This window comes from Mastigoproctus giganteus, chromosome 1 (assembly GCF_048544385.1).
Source record: "Mastigoproctus giganteus isolate SK-2022 chromosome 1, ASM4854438v1, whole genome shotgun sequence".
Classification (NCBI taxonomy): Eukaryota; Metazoa; Arthropoda; class Arachnida; order Uropygi; family Thelyphonidae; genus Mastigoproctus; species Mastigoproctus giganteus.
Genome location: NC_143575.1, coordinates 101689649 through 101707980, shown reverse-complemented (window position 1 = coordinate 101707980; position 18332 = coordinate 101689649). Strand labels below are relative to the sequence as shown.

Here is an 18332-nt window from a genome sequence, read left to right as displayed (position 1 = left end):
TCAGCTAACATTTGGTTTGGGAAACGGTCTAATAGATGTAGTCTGCGTTGCTGAGTGCAGAGTGTTGGGGTTTCTCCAAAGTTATAATTAGGGTATTCGCCAGTGACCCAAATCCCATATGCGTAGTGCTTTGATTTGGGCTGTGACCAATGCAGCCTTCTGAAAATTAACTTAATGTTCTTTTGGTTCTTATGCCAAAGGAACTAAGATAAGACATCACTATATTGTGTCTCTAACTTTCATCATCCGTTAGCTGCTTTCCTCTCTCATTCCGTATGCCTTTCACCCACATAATTCGTGGCACCGACTGCTTGCATTTGCAGCGTATCTCTTAGTTTGCTGATGATAAGAGTTGGAATTGTAGCGCGAATGTGTTGTGGGATAGCTAGTGAATGACCTTGACCGCTTATAGAAATTCTCTCTCTCTCTACTATAATCGGCCATGGTGTAAAGAATTCTAAAATTATCTTTTTCTTCTTCTTCTTCTTCTTTGTCCCCGCCTTCTTCCCACGTTCTTATGGGGTCGGCACGGTAGCCCTGACACATCTACTTTCCATCGATCACCTTTTGTTTTGGCATAGTTTTTACGACCGGATGCCCTTCCTGACGTCAACACTCACCATTTATCCGGGCTAAGGATTTAAGCTGCCGATCTGCCAAGCCTTACGCAGCCATATAGAAGTGGTAGCTCTTATACAATGGTGATGTCGCAATTTAATAATTTTACGCAATTTATGCCGAATTTCTAATCCCGCTGAACAAGCAGGTGGCACTGCTGTAGTAAAGAATCCTAAAACTATATGAGCGCCAAATAATAACAACTGGTTTCAGGCTACTTTCAATCATAATGATTATCATAAAAACAAATTTCAATCCAGTGACAAATTTTCTCAGTACGAATCAGAAACACTATGACAGTAGTTGAAAAGGCGTTCTTGGATATTCAAAGGTGAGAAATTAAAATGCACAGGAAGACTATGCAAGTCGTCATTGTCATCATCCGTCTTAGAACTGTGATTTTTTTGTGTGTTTGGCTCTCTTCATGGTGAAAAGTTCAAAAATCGCATGATTATGTGATTTTTTGAACTTTTCAAAAAACCTTACAGAACAGGCAAATAAACCACTTGGACTATACGAAATATATATCGTGAAAAAAAAAGGGAAAATTTATAGTGTGTAGGATTTTATCAATAATAACTGCATACATCTTCTTCAATTATAAAAAAAATTCCCTTTAATTTAACCCTTTAATTTTACTTTTTAATTTTGTTCGCTTTTGAGATTGCATTCGCTTCTTCTTCTTTTTTTTTTTTTTTTTTTTGTGACCCAGAGCCTCTGTTTCATAGCGACATTAATACTGCTTCATCACAATTACACAGTTGGTCAATTGTAAGATTTGCATTTTCTACGATGATTACTAATGTATTTCGGAACGTTTCAACTGCTTCTAGTTCGAGGCAAGTTTTTTAACCAAAAAATTGTTTTCACACCCCCTACCTTTTCTTCTATCTCTTCTAACAGTAAAGTCATTATTACTACCTTGAAGTGGATTCTAGAAATTGTGTTTTTCTTGGAGTACTGGGCTTCCTTTCAGTCTCTGCAGTGAAAATTACAGGAACAAAAGCTTTTTTTTTTTTTTTTTATTTAGTTCTAGGGCTAATGCGGTCCAACTGCAAAGCAAATGATGGCCACTTATATTTGTATGTGTTCATGTGTACATGTGTGTCCACATTTAAATGTGAAAGAACAAGTAACTTCTAACATATAATAAATTAAAAAGATAAAAAAAAGGAATAAAATAAATTTTTTTTCGAATTTTAAAAATTAATTTAACTACTTAAAAAATGCTTACAAGTTAGTGCAAATGCATTAGCTGCGAGCAGATCTGATGCATTTGCACTAACTTGTAAGCATGTTAACTCACTACGCAACTTGAGGCTTTTGCCCTAAAATGCAACATAATTCAAACTACTTAAAAAATGTAATAATATTAGGGTCTCGATCGGGCCCCCCCCCCCTTGAAGAATTGCGAGCCCCGGATACTGTAGACCCATAATCTCTCCCCACTCTCACAGAGCCTGTTTGGATCTCTTCATGGTTTTTCAGAAAATCAAGGAATATTTTTCAGAATATTTTCAGAATGGTAAAAATATTCTGAAGAATATTTTTACCATTTTATCATTCAATTTCGGCTCGGTTTCAACGCTCATCCCGTCCAGTAGTTCTAAAAGTAATTCGATGTCAACTTTTTTTATGGTTACTTCATTGTTCATCCTTTTAAAAGTATCAAGCTTCCATTGAAACATATTTTCTTTTGCTTTTATTACACATTGTATGGTATCATATTACAATACATAAAAACTTAATCATGCAATTAAAAACAAAATAAAATACATAAAGAACAGCTCTAATAAATAAGATGACCAACTAAAAGACACGTGCGCAAGCAATGACGCACCCTTCAAGTAATTTTTTTTTATAGGAGGGGTTTGGCTGACCAGAGAAAGTGACCTTTACTGCTTAACGCCTCCGACTAAACGGAACCTTGAACTAACGGGACTCGAACTATCGACTCCACTGTATAAATATCCGTATAATACATTTTCCGAAATGTTTATTGAAATTCTAAAAATATATTTTTTCGGTTGAAAAACATATAATTCTCTAACTTATTTTTCTATATCAAAAATAAATTTAAGTATTAACAACTTACACATGAATCTTTCAAGAAACAGAACACTGTTGATCACAAAGAAGACGAAGAGATAGAATATATGTTGTCGATATTCTTCTAAGAAAGTTGCCATATTATTCCATTTTTTTCTGAACCAACTATACCGATGCTCCGGAAACTGATTAATTTGAAAACTTGTGAGTCTGATAAATAAAAAAAAACAAAAAAAAAACAGAAATTAAAAATTATTACTGAATAATTACTAAATTCTAATGTGTTAACTAAAATAATGAAGAATTATTAAACAAAATTCACTAAGCGGAAAAGATATTTAATTACTTTTGTTTTTATTGTTAAAAGAAGTATTTTTATTATTAGTATTATTTCACAGAAAAAACTTAACCTTTTTTCACTAAACAAAAATTAAAGTCGATTAAAAACATGATCCCTCTAATAAGTGTTTTTCCCCTTCTAATAACTATTTTTTCTCATTTCATGTTCTTTACGCTGTTCGTCATGTAGCGTAACACGAGGGGTACTTTTCCTGACTTAAAATTCAAAATTTTAATATTTCTTAATATCCTATACATTATATTTATTATCCTATTTTCATTTGGTCTAAATTCAAAACATCGTTTTAAATTCAAAATTAAGACAGATCTCTACAAGAGAAAATCACAATAAATTAGCATTTGTCCGACTTTACGAATATTAGCGGGTCTCGATCACACAAGTTGTCTGTCCAACATGAGGGGTACCTATACTGAATTTCAGCCTTTCTGTGAAAAAAAAATAAATAAAAATAAATATATATAAGCTATATTTGTATTTTTTTTTAAGCAGTGTGATATTTTATTTTATAAGTTTAGTTCAAAGGAGTACATGTATTTCATTTATATTTTGTATGTGAATATTTTTACAAATAAAAAATAAATTGAAAAATATATATGTGGATATTGTTTCTAGGGGGATTGTAAAAACCCCTCACCAGATGTCCCGCAATAGAACACTAAGAATCTGGTCACTTTACATAACACTGAAAGACGGAGACGGCGAAACATGGGAGAGAGAGACCCTGCGTATCTGAATATCACTTCAGCCATTAGTTAGTCAGGATGAATAACTACCTACTCATCCAGAACTTGGTCATTGGATGAGGAAAACACAAATGACCCTCGAACAAGATGCATCTTATAACTCAGAGTTAAAAGATCTTGTGGGCGATTTAAATTTAAAGCATAGGAAGGGCTTTCAGTATCTAGACTGAAAGAAAGATACAAATATATAATATCTATTTCATAAACAACAAAAAGAGTTTTCTTCGTATTTTGCTATGGAAGATTCACTTTATACTCTAATCACGTTGATGGACTGTTTAATTCATAGAATCTTCGAAATTAAGACTAAATTTCGAAGACTAAAAAAGCAGTGCTACTCCACAATAGTAGTAGTAGTAGTAGTAGTAGTAGTAGTAGTAGTGGCACATGATGCAAGAAAGCAAGTGTAGGAGCTTATGCAGCATCAGCCAAAAAAAAAAAAAAAAAAAAAATCACACCATTCCCTCCAAATGCCTGTCCAGTTCCTCCTTAAATTTATTTAACCTATCAACTTCCACAACGACAGATGGAAGTTTGTTCCAACAATTAACCACCCGCTGGCTAAAGGCAAATTTCCGCACATCTATTCTACATCTGTCCTTTCTTAATTTGAACTTATGTCCCCGTAGGTTGGTAATCTGAACAAGTGGAAGGATCCCATCAGAATTCAGCGTGCTCAACCCATTCAAGGCCTTATAGACCTCAATCAGATCACCGCGCAGGTGCCTAGTCTCCAGCCACTGCAATTTGCAGAACTTAAGCCTCTCTTGGTAAGAGAATCCCTTCATTCCCCTCACCAATCGTGTTGCTCTTCTCTGTACACGCTCAGGCAAATCTACATCCTTCCTAAAATGAGGCCTCCAGACCTGTACGCAGTACTCAAGGCGTGGCCTGACCATTGCCTTATACAGAGTGACAATCACCTCCTTTTCCCTGCTAGCAAAATTCCTATATATCATTGACAAAACCCCATGACCCGCCATAGCAGCCTGTCTGCACTGCTCAGAAAACTTCATATCTGACTGCACAATTACTCCCAGGTCTTTTTCATTTTCTACCACCTTAAGTGTAGTACCACACAGTTGGTACGTTTCTCTGGGGTTACTTCTACCCATATGCAGTACTTTGCATTTGTCAAGGTTGAACTTCAGTTGCCACTTCTTAGCCCATCTGCCTAAATTATCTAGATCCTGTTGCAGTAGCACACTGCCATTACTGTCATTAATAACCCTGCCAACCTTTGTGTCATCTGCAAACTTCGACATTAAGCCTGATATACCTTCATCAATATCATTGATAAATACACAAAACAACAGTGGACCCAACACCGAACCCTGTGGGACTCCACTAATAACATTAGTCCACGAAGAACAGCACCCATTGATTACCACCCTCTGTCTTCTCCCACTTAACCATCCTTTTATCCATTGTAGCAACTTACCCTTAATACCATTCTGCTCCAATTTGTACAGTAGTCTTTCATGCGCAACAGTGTCAAAAGCTTTCCTGAAATCCAAGTATATGATATCAAAATTATTTTTTGCATCCAGTTCCTTTGTGACCACATCATAATAACCAATCAAATTTGTCAGACAAGACTTTCCCTTAACAAACCCATGCTGTGTTTGAATTATTGCTGCAGTCTTGTCTAGATGATCCTGCAATGCATCTTTAACCAGCGACTCCATTATTTTACCCGGAACAGAAGTTGAACTAACTGGTCTGTAATTACTCGTGTCACCGTTCGATCCCCTTTGTGAATTGGGGATACATTTGCACATCTCCAGTCCGTGGGAACCTCCCCTGAGTCCAAGGACGCTCTCATAATTATGGCTAAGGGTTTGCTTAGTTGCTTTGCCGCCTCCTTTAAAATAACTGGATAGATCCCATCCACCCCAGGTGCCTTTCTTGTGTTTAACTTCAACAATTTCTCCTCCACTTTGCTCTCAGTTATTACAAAATCATTAAGCACACTGCTACAATTTGATAACCTTCTTCCATTATCAAATTGTAATAATTCCTCACGTGTGAATGTAGATGCAAAATACTCATTCAGTTTGTTTGCTATCTGAGCAGGATCATCAACAGTCGAACCATCGATGTCAAGTGGACCAATCATATTCATCACCTTCCTTTTAGAGTTTATATAAGTAAAGAAATCCTTGCTGTTTTTCTTAGCATCTTTTGCCAAAGATTTCTCGTAATCCGCCTTCGCCTGCCGAACCTCCTTTGTGACCTGATTACAGACTAGCTTATATCTGCCACAGGCTTCTGCGTCACCTGATAATTTATATGCATCCCATGCATTTTTCTTCTCTGTCAAGAGTCTCATTAGTTCATTTGATAACCATTTAGGCCTAAACCTTGAACGATATTTCTTAATCGGTATATAAAGTCTAGTAGCTTCCACGATTAATTCTTTGAATGCTTACCACTTAGAATTTACTGTTTGTAACATCGTCAGTTGATCCCACTGTACAGAACTTAAAAACTGTCTGAGACCACTGTACTCCCCTTTACGGAAGCAAAAACCCTTTCCTTTACCCCTGACAATGGAAACATATATTCGTTTATACCAATTGATCATGTTGTCCACAAGAAATGGCCTCGATTATACTACAGTTATGATTATAATCTCCGTCCTCCAAAAGGGTTCGAATCTTTTATGGTCATTTTTCATTCTGTGGCTGGGTTACTCGTCTCAGACGAGGACGGCAAGGTTATTTTCCTTCCGGACATTTGGGTTTTTCGTCCAGCAAAGCAGGCAAACTGACAGGCAATTTACAGACATAATACATGCTAGATGAAGTAATGCCCAATATATGGACGTAATACACATGGCTGGATGCGGTTGTTTTCAGGGAACACTATGACAAATATCTACAAGCAATGTTACCAAGGGTGGTGGAAGCCCCGTATACTTTGGTAGAGCATACGGTGCTTCGACCCTGATTGCTAGATAGTGATCGGAAAAGCTTCTGATCATTAAAAAACAAAAAGCTAATTGACTACATGTTTACGCCATTTATTGTAATACTTGTTAGAATTTCATTAAAAATTCCACTAAACATAACATTCATTCGTCTCTAAATATGTGGGTGCTAGGCAGGGGCGGGTTGGGCCGCCGGGACACTGGACAAAATGCCAGTGGACCAGTGGCTGGATTGTATATAAAACTGCATTCGTACGTAACTTAATAAGCTGCTTGTGATATTTTCCCGGTCAGTTATATGCTCCCAATCCGGTCTTGGTGCTAGGAAATATCTAACTTTAAAATTTGGCTTCAAATATAGATTCATCAAAATACATGAAATGAACTACTGTACATTTCGCAACTAAAAAAAAAAAAAAAAATTAAAATCAAACACTAAAAATTTTATTTAATGTTCTCCAGTGTAATCGTTTAATATTGTATAATTATTTTTAATTTTTGAGCATATTATTTTGAGCATATTCTGTTCCACTTTAAAAGACTAAGGTACATTGTAGCTGGATTTCAAGCTGCCATTGCATAATAAATAAAAAATAAATGAAAATAACATAAAAGTAAAAAAATAGTGATGGATCTCAATCAGACCTGAAACCAAAGAAGTTAATGAGAATTTTCGCAGAATGACAGCTCTTCGACAGCTAGATTCATGACGTCTTACGAACCAACAGAAGCCTCACATTCATATAAAAGTTCGCCTTTACGTTTTCCTTTATTTTTCTATATTAATACATTCGCTCAAAGCATTAAACCTTTAATAAATCCATCTAGTTACCATAACCTACCTCGCAACATTAGTTGACGTATCCAAGAAGTTCTGCTTAGCTCCTGGAAAAAAAAAAATGAAAAGAAATGAAGTATAACTAAAAAGGGTATTGATAATCAACGTACCTATGCGCAAATACCGTTTACGGTATACCATACTTTACCAAAAACTTTACTTTTAACATATTTTGTCATAAAATTAACTTATTTATCGATTACATATAATAATTTTGGTGATACAGTAGAACCTCACTAATTGGTCACCTTCGGGACCATAGGGGTGACCAATTAGTGAAATAGACCATTTAGTGAGGGAGTAAATAAAAAGTCAATTTGTAACCGTAAAAACTAGGAATTATTTATTTAGATTAAATTTTAATACATATACAGTAATTCAAAAAAAATTACATACCTGTATATTTAAGAACACTTTTAACTTAATAAAAAAAGAAAAGAAAACTTATTTACATTACAGTAATTTGAAGTTGTACATAAATAATTTATATGTTTAAAAAAAAATCTGTTATTTTTAATTGTTTTTGGTATTGTCGGTGTTTTTCAATAGCCAAGTTATAAATTTGTCGTAGTAAATTTGTTTTTGATATTTCTGCTTCTTCTTGGTATTCATACCAATTGATTATATCTGTCAGGGATTGGCTGGCTTCCTTATGGGAAATGGTAGATTTTGTGAGCCTGTCGTCTTCTTCATCTACTACTTCAATAGATCCCGCAGAAACAATTTCATCATCCGTAAAAATTTCGTAACCTACATCCGTTGCGTCTATATCGCACCAATTTTTGACATCGTCTTCATTTAAGTTTTTGAATATTGGCAAGGATCTGCAAATTTCTATTAAAACTGGGTGGTGTGAGACCAGAATCTTTTTGTTCTGCAGAATCAGGTTGTACTGTTTGAGATGGCCAGAGCTTATTCCAGGCAGATTTTAGCGTCTTTTCAGGAACACTTTGCCACGCATCAGCTGTGTTATAAATAGCCTCTGTTTTGCACATAAATTCTTCAAATTTGTCCCCATTCTTTTTTATATTATTAATCGTGGTACGTGGGACATCATACATTTCTGAGAGTTTTGATGCACTTTCACCTTTACCAAGACGTTGTAAAATTTCTTTTTTTCCTGCAAATCCAGACTTTTATGAGTACATTTAGCAGACATGACTTACGTCACTCGAACACACTTAGAAACTTGAAATTAAGAAGGGCTATATGACCGCGAACTGCTCTAATGGAATACATACTGACTAAAAACTAAGTCACAGTGGGAGAACACCCTACGAATTAGCTCTAAACAGCCAGCTAGGAAACGATAAACCTTGTTTTCTGTTTACTATTCGGGGGAGGACGGTTTTACTGAGATATGTGTTTGAATCAGTATCTTTCAATTCAGTTCTGAGGAACACGGTAATGACTTTGTTACCTGTTATTTTCTTTCCTGCTCGCTTCCCATTCTATAACAAATATGCATTAGATCTGGGAATCAAAAAGATATCAAGGCAATTCCGGAAAAAAGAAAAGAAAAAAAACTGGTCCTCCAAAGGTGACCAATTACAGAGGGAGACCATTTAGCGGGTGACCATTTATTGAGGTTCTACTGTATTTCTCTTACAATGGGTCAGACTTAAACTTTGAACAACACTGAAATTATAGAGAACAATATTTATTTGTGAATTTCGTTATTTGGTATTCCCAAATAAGAATAAATGCACAAAAACATTTTTCACTAAACTGGTATGATTAGGAATAACCAGTGTGTTTAAAGTGTCTCTGGTCAAAGTCTTATGACCATACCCCAATAAAAATAAAAAATAATAATAATAAATACGCAGGCGAGTGGTTAAGCATAACAGTGCCGTAACGCACAAGGGTTTGAATGGACCATCCTTCAAATCCCGACTGATAAATACGGTTAATGACTGTATTCATTAACCGTATCAAAATAATTAATTGCAAACTCTTCTGACGTAGTGGTCGTGTACGAAGTATAAACGAGAGCATTTTAATTATTTTTAAAAATTGCAGAGAGTTATTTTAATATATTATGTAATTATCAATGAACATAAAATACATTGTAGAATTAAAAAAAACTACAAGTATGTTCTAACGCTTCGCAACAAAAAGAGTTTTTTCTTCATCAAAATATTTATCATTCTGTTTCTTTACGGCTGAGAACAAATTTTAGATAACAATGTAATGGGCTGCTAACATTTTAGTAACGTTCATAATACTACCAATTTATAAACGTACAATACTAAAAGTTCAAAAAAAAAAAGCATTCTCGTCTTTGTTCGAATTTTTGTTTGTTTATTTTAATTTTTAAAATGTTTGTAAACTATTAAACCGTAGCCGAGTGGTCAGGAGCGGGAGTGCAGTATCACACGCTCTTTGAGTAGACCGGGATTCAAGCCCCGATTACTAAATACGGTCGATTTGCTAATCCGCCCTTGAACAGCGTGGCAAATTATGGTCCATTTCCCGCAACATGAGTTGTTGAGGAGGCTTCCATCCTGCACTGGATTTATTTGGAAGATCCCAAATCTTACAAGTATAAATAAAGGGAATGATTTTTAATTAATTAGTTAGAAAATGTTTTATAACAAAATTTTCTAAATTCTTCTTTGTGGTTAACTACAAAGAATCTAAGATAGGGCAAGTTAAGTGATCGAACATCTAAATCCACACAGACATTCATTTGAAGCAGATTGCTAATTAGTCATGCTAATGAGCAGGCACAGAACAATAATGGTTCTGAATGCAAGAGTAGAGCCAAGGAAAATAACTTAAGTCGAGTACATACAATTAAACTGCACCTAGAAAGCATTTTGGGAAACAGAAGGGCGTCTGTTTCAGACTACGTGCGGAACTAACCGGATAAAGGGAAGGTACGGTTAGTAGAAAGTTCCAGAAGGAAGTGGGTCCGCAACCCTTGTACTCAAGGGCGGGGGGAGATGCCCAGCCATACAGCACCCGAAGAAAACAGATTTCCGATGAAGGGCGAATTACAGGAGAGATGCTGGAAGAGAAGGTGATTATAATTGGTCAACAAGAGGGCGGGAGAATGGGAACAAAAAGCAAGAGCACGAAGGGAAAGGGCGTCGTGCAGAAAGAAAAAAATTTTTTGGTGTCTGGAAAATAGTGGTTGTAACGTCGGGTCCGTAAGAATGGTAAGGCGGAAATACCTGTGTTTTATGTAAAGGAGGGGGGAGTGAAGGTATTCACTAACGGTGAGGAATACATCTGATGAATGGCCTGATGAATGCGTAAGGAATCCCATCCTCTCTATACTAAGAAAATAAATGGAAGCAGACCGTAGCCCATCGATGCATCGGAACCAGAAGCTAGGAGAGAAATGCCCCAACGATTGGTCAGCCAGGTACTAGGAAGACAGCCGCGAAAGAAAAGATTTGAAGTGGAAATATTTGAAGTGAAACCTACTGATGGCTGAGCAATAAAGACTAGGCAAGGAAAGTAAGTTCCCGCAATTATATAGATTGCTTGTTATAACCAGCTCAGGAATGATGATTGTTACTTGGTCGACACAGCTCGGGATAAACTTAGGACTCAAATAGCCAGCAAGCAACCGGGTTAGGTGGACAGACAAAGAGAGAGAGAGAGAGAGAGAGAGAGAGAGAGAGAGAGAGAGAGAGAGAGAGAGAGAGAGAGCTACCTATCTCTGATGCAAGGGCATTGTGAAAAAGATATGTTTTATGCTCAAGATTAAGTTGTGTAAGTGCTCTAGGGAAATATAAGTATTTCAAGGTTTTATATGGTTGTGATAATTGATATTTGATATAGGTATCTGATTGATGTGTGATTATTGACTAGAGGAGAAATTTTCTGTAAAGGTGAAAGGATGGTTTCAGAGAGTGTTGTGTGAGTACAAAAAACATAATAATAAATAGATCTGAAGAAAATTTTAGATTAGATGAGAAATGCATGATAAAACTGTATAAAGGAGACGAACGAAGTTGTATTGATTTTGTAGTTAATTTTAATTAAAAGTAGAGTTGTACAGATTTAAAAAGGGAGGAGGAGATACAATGTTTTTTTTTTCTTTAAATGAGGTAATATTGTGTAAAATATGATGTGGAAATAAACCTTGTTATGTTTAGGAATTTAGATGAGTGCTTCATTATTCGAAATGTACACTGTCCTCAAAGAAAAAAAAAATTGCACTAAATCCAAACCTGCACAGGGAGAACAAAAATATTCTCAGTGCCCAGAATCTTCTGAGACAGAAAGTGTCAATAAAACAGTCAGGTAGCTTGTGAACTTTGGAAAGGTGAGGAACCAGTTGCTCTTGTATCAAAAAATATATATATTTAATACACAACTACCTAAATTGGTTTCCAGAGTACGGGGTATAGTAATACGTAAGTATATAACCGTATAAATAAATAGAAAAAAAAAAAAAAAGAAAACCCCGGTTCCCACAGATTGATAATGGCTGCAGTTTACCCTTTACCTTTATTAAACTCTGGAAAGCGCCTTCCCCGATTAGGCGCCTTTTGTGTGGTGCACAACTGCGCACTCGCATGCGGCACCCTTGGTAATGATAAAGAAAAATAACTATGAAATGGATGTTATTTTTAACAGACTTCAGTTATTGGAATTGGTTTTCCTAGCACGAGAATTACTATTGGCAAATTGTACCTTTCACTTTATTTGTGTGACAAGAGGGAGAAGGGAACACTAATGAAATTAAGGCATTTAAAAGCAAGCGTATAGATCAGTTCTTTCAGCTAAAGCAAACAATTCAGTCAATCTCATGATTTCACAGAATGCGATTTAGTTCTATAGGGTCGTCTAAAGTACTATTTAGTATTTTAGTATTAAAATGATATAATGATGCAAGAAAGCCAACTTATTCTGCACCGCCAAAAAAATAAAATAAATAAATAAATAAAATAAAATAAAAATAAAAATAAATAAATTCCCATCGTCAAAAACGTGCCTATCAAATTCTTCCTTGAATTTTGTCAAACTCTTGGCTTCGCCTACCCTTGCAAGCAAGTTATTCCAATGTTCCACAAAACGCTGTCCAAAGATAAAAGTCACAAGGTTTAGTCTACACTTCATTCTTAATTTTAAACTGTTATTCTGGTTCTTTTCTCGCTCACCACTGAGCGAGACAAGACATATACTTCGATCACATTTTCCCAACGATGTCTAGATGCTAAGGTCTGCAGACTTTAGCAACTAAAGTCTGCTAAGCCGTTCCTTATAATGATAACCCGCAGCGCTCTTCGCCAATCTAGTCGCCGTTTTTAGCACTTTCTCTACAAGTTCGATACAAACCAAACTATTATATTAGGGTCACCCGGTAAGTTATTACATATAGATCTAGAAAAGTTGAGCAGATGGGCTGAGAGGTGGCAACTGCAGTTTAATTGACAAATGTAAAGTACTGCATATGGGAAACAGTAACCCCAAAATAATGTATCAACTGTGTTGTACTACACTGACAGTAGTAGAGAGTGAAAAGGATCTGGGGGTAATTGTGCAGGCAAATATGAAGTTTTCTGAGCAGTGCAGACGGTCTGCAAGAGTAGCTCATGGTGTCTTGTCAATGATATACAGGAATTTTTCTAGTAGGGATAAGGAGGTGATTATCCCCTTGTATACGGCAATGGTCAGGTCACACCTTGAGTACTGTATACAAGTCTGGAGGCCTCATTTTAAGAAGGATGTAGAGCTGTTGGAACGAGTACAGAGAAGGGCAACAAGATTAGTGAATGGAAGAAAGGGTTGCTCGTATAAAAAAAGACTAAGTTTTGCAAATTACAGTGTTCGGAGACTAGGCCCCTGTGAGGTTTTTTTTTTTTTTTTTGTAGTTGTTAGCGCATCAGCTTCTGTGGCCATAATGCACCTCCCAAGGTTTTTTTGCAGTACTTTGATCCGAGCCCGAGGCGGGATTCGAACCCGGACCTTTGGGTTGCCAGGCAGGCACTTTTCCCACCCGGCTAGCCCGGTCGGCACCTGTGAGGTGATGTGATTGAGGTGTATAAAGCCTTGAATGGTTTGAGCATGCTCAATGCTGATGGGATTCTTCCTCTTACTCAGAATAGTCGCCTGAGAGGGCATAAATTCAAATTGAGGAAAGGCAGTTGTAGGATAGACGTGCGGAAGTCTGCCTTTAGACAGCGGGTGGTTGATTGGAACAAACTTCCATCTGTCGTTGTAGAAGTTGATAGCTTAAACAGATTCAAGACAGAACTGGACAAACATTTGGAGCAAGTGGATTGGTGAAATGAGAAGGGTGTGTGTGTGTGTGTGTTCGATTTTTTTTTGCTGATGCTATATAAGCTTGCTTTCTTGTCATGTGCCCTTGCTAATGCTAATGATAATATATCTCCATGTGTATCGTGTCTGTAAATTGCATGTTTTCTCTGGTCCAACGACGCAAAACACCAGTTTCTGTGGAAAAAATCTTGCTATCTATACCGGAGACCCCAAATTCGATACAGTGTCTTTCTTCAGATGCGGCCTCTAGACTAGGATACAACATTCAAAGTGTGGTTTCAGCACTACTCAGAAGGGATAATAAGACCGCACTCGCTCTAATTCAAAATTCAGAAAAATCACAGACCGAACACTGTGCATCCTTTCTGCCGCCTGTTAACACAGCATATTGAACTGCATGTTTTTCTGTATAGTGCTTCACAAGTCTCTATCATCTTGACCGTCTTATAATTTCTCCGTCATCCACCGCTAACCTATAAGCTACTTTTATACTATTGTTCCTCAACTGCAATACATTTGGTTGCATTTTGCTGGTTCATTGGTTGTTGTACGGTTTTAGGCGTATTAGCAACTTAAGCCATATTGTGCCGTATAATATTGTCTGTAAATTGCGCATGTTCTGTGGTCGATTTGTTGTTTGCTGGACGAAAAACCGATTTTCACGGAGAAAAAACCATGCATCCTCTCATTAGATCGACTAACTTGCCCTCGTGAGTAGCACAGTTAGTAGAATCGCCGTCCTCCCCACACTGGGTGGAAAAGACTCGAGTTTGAGTCCCGTCGATGACCTGGGGAATTTTTATGAGCGTTTTTTTAGGACGTGGCTGAGTTAGTCACTCTCAGGCGAGGGTAGCATAGTTTTTCTAACGGCGACCATGGTTTTTCGTCCAGCACACAGAAAATCAATCACAGAACACACACAATTTACAGTATACACGGAGCAATATGGCCCTAGTTGCTAATGCTCCTAACAATAACATAACAACAACCACCGACTAACTTAGCCACGTTGTGAAAAAGGCTCGCTCTTAAAAATTGCTCGCTTCATTTATGGGATTATAATTCATGTATTTTATACCCGGTATGGAAAGGACGGTGATTCTACGAACTATGATAGCGACAAGGGCGGCATTTGGTAGCATTAAATTTCAACTGCCAGTTTTCAAACCATGCTTTTTGCCAACTTCCGCACATTCTCTCATCAGTAATATTTAGGAAGGTAGAAGCAAGAGAAATCAGAGAAATGAATCCTAATGGATCCTACCTGCTACTGAAGTCCACTCGGATGATTTTTTGAACACCCTCTGCCTCTTGCTCTTCAATTAATCTCTAGTCCACTTAATCTACCAATGCATCGTCCCTGTTATCACCGTGATCCGCTGTAATTTATATAATAAACATATTTGATTCCATATCAAAAACTTTATTAAAATCCAGATATATAATGTCGAAATTACTTTTTGTAACCACTTGCTTTATAACCTCGTAACATTAATTTACTAGATTTTTCAGGAAAGATCTCCCCTTCACACATCGAGGCTGAGACTAAATTTGGATGCTTTATTTCTCAAGACGGTCGGTCCTGTATTGCCTCTTTACTCACAGACTCCAAAATCTTACGAACCATGCTCTCGTTGGTAGCATAGTCGGTATAATCATCGTCCTTCCCATATCGGTTGAAAAAGGCTTGAGTTCAAATTCCGTCAATGACGTAAGGGATTTATGGGCCTTTTTCACAATGTGGTTGAGTTAGTCGGTCACAGGCGAGGGCAGCATGGCTTTTTTCCCAGAAACTCAGGTTTTACATTCAGCAAACCAGATACCAACATAAGCACACAATTTACAGACATATTATATACGGCGCAATATGTTCCTAAGTTCTGATGAGCCTAAAATCCTGCAACAAGAACAACAACTTACGAACCACAGAAGTCAGACTCATAGTCTATAATTGTTCTTCACCTCTTTAGCAATTCCCTTAGTACCAGTATTAGAATCAGGTATATGGTGTAAGGAGGCCCATTTTTTTGCTTCACCAGCAAAATTAAAAAACATATTACGTTTTCCACTCCTCATATCGGCTGACTTTCTTTTTTCCCACGGTATCACCTCTACAACCCCTGGAAGTAACTTGTTCCATTCATTCACGATTCGCTCGCTAATGAAAACTTTCTACAATGCACTCTCTATCCCCCTTAGTAATTTATTTGAATTTATGTACCCTAATTCTAGTTTCGTTTATAACGGTGAAATTTTCACCTTCATGAATTTACTTTCATCCACTGAGAGCCTTACAGACTTCAATCGAGAGGCCCACCACCTCTAAGGTGTCTGATTACCAATCTCCGTAGCCCGCATATTTTGCATTTCCTCATAAGGGTGCCCTTTTGCTGATTCCGCCAAGCATATCACCCTCTTTGAAACTTTTCATGAAGCTTGATATTCTTTTTTTGGACAGCTGCTGGTTGTTATTGGATTTTAGGAACATTAGCGATTAAAGCCATATTGCTCCATATATACTATCTGTAAATTGCGTGTGTTCTATGGTTGATTTTCTGTTTTATGGACGAAAAGCCTGAGTTTCGGGTAGAAAAAACCATGCTAAAAAACCGAGAAAAAACCCTCGCCCGACCAACTCAATCACGTTGTGAAAAAGGCACATAAATGTTCCTCTTGTCATCCACGAAACTCGAACCAGATCTTTTCCACCTGGTGTGGGGAGGACGGTGATTCTACCAATTGTGCTACCTACGGGCCCTTTTTTAGGACAGTATTCCAAGTGCAGTCTCACTATTGCCTTATACAGTGGGATTATGATCTCCCTATCTCTACATGCAAATTCCCGATAAATTATTAATATGATGCCATGCTGCCTTCTTCACACTGAATGGATTACTTCATGTATGCTTGGATCATAATCCGAAATATCTCTCCTCCGCTGTCTTTAACTGAACTCTTAATCTATAAGTTTTTTTGGGGCTGTTATTACCCGGGAATAAAATAATGCAGTCAATAGCATTAAAACACAGCTACACTTTGCTGGTCGTCCCTGATGACACTTCGCGTCGTTCTGAGAAGCGCTGCTTGGCACTGGACATTAAACTTCTCTCCGATCTTGATGGTTGCAAATTTTGACATGACTTCCTGTATCGTTTCATCAGTATCATTGAAGAAAATTAGAAAGAACAGAGGTCCGACCGACGACCATTGAATGCTGACTTTTAATAATAACCCTAACACGAAGAGTAAGCATTAATCACAACCCTCTGCCTCCTTTTTTGCAACCATCCCGCGATGCATCTAATGATCTTATCCCGAATAGCTCTCGTGGTTAGCACAGTTGGTAGATTCGCCGTCCTCCCCCAATACCGGGTGGAAAAGACCTGAGTTCGAGTCCCGTAGATGATGGGGGAATTTTTATGGGCCTTTTTCACAACGTGGCTGAGTTAGTCGGTCTCCAACGAGGGTAACATGGTTTCATCCAGAAACTCGGGTTTTTCTTCCAGCAAAACATAAAATCGACCACAGAACACGCAATTTACAGGCAGTATAGACGGAATAATATGGCTTTAGTAGCTGATGCCCCTAAAACCTTGCTACAACAATAATATCCCTAATACTAGCATATTCAAGGTTATACAGTAACCTCTTGTGCGAGACAGAGTTAAATGCTTTGCTAAAGACCAAATAAATAATGTCCGATTTATTTTCTATATTCAATTCATGAACGGTGCTTTAAAAACATCTAACCGGATTAGTTAAACAAGATTTTCCCGTTACAAAATTGTGGTGTTTACTTCAGAATACTATCTGCTCCTAGATTTCCTGTACTCAGTTTTTAATCGTAGCGTCTACGATTTTTCTTACTGCTGAAGTTAGACTAATTGGTCTGTAGTTAGTGAAATCGCTCTTAGACCCTCTTTATAGGCTGGCCACACACTGGCATTTCTCCAATTCAAGGGAACCTTGGCAGAATCCAAGTAATGCCAGCATAACTAATCTTATTGTTTCATAATCCTCTGTCTCCTCCTTCAAAATTACTGGATATATGCTATCCAAATCATTAGCCTCGCTTATCATTAGGTTACACTCGAGGGTAGCACTGTGGTTACAATCACTATCCTCCTACACTGGGCGGAAAAGGACCCGAATTTGATCCCGTCAACAACGCAAGGAATTTGTATGGACTTTTTTTCACAACGTTGATGAGTTAGTCAGGCTGACAACTCATCAACGTTGAGACTCTGGTTACATAGGTTATTATTCCAGAAATCTGGGCTTTTCATCCAGAAAACCAACCGAATAATACATGCAGTTACAGACACAATAATCTGACGCCCCATAGCTTTAGCTGCTTTGGCGCTTAACGTACTCCTAACCTTTCGATTCGAATTTTTTTATAATAAAAAATCTGTAAATTCAGTATCGCTAATTTCACATTATTCAACCTCATTCACAAAACTTCTCGTGATGAAAAACTTGTTTCTGTTCTTTGTTCTCTTAGGACGCGATTTCTCATACTCCGGCTTTTCCGCCTAATCTACGGTA

The 18332-nt window shown here is 37.3% G+C and overlaps 1 protein-coding gene across 1 annotated transcript in view; it reads right to left on the bottom strand.

Moving 5' to 3' along the window:
* Window positions 1–18332, bottom strand: part of LOC150091061 (dual oxidase-like) — a 299603-nt gene that overhangs the window by 55229 nt on the left and 226042 nt on the right. The window contains exons 19-20 of the mRNA XM_090381506.1: window positions 7546–7588; window positions 2714–2877 (exon numbers count right to left, since the gene is read on the bottom strand). Coding sequence (XP_090237632.1) covers window positions 2714–2877; window positions 7546–7588 — 207 coding nt within the window. The remainder of the gene's footprint in view (window positions 1–2713; window positions 2878–7545; window positions 7589–18332) is intronic.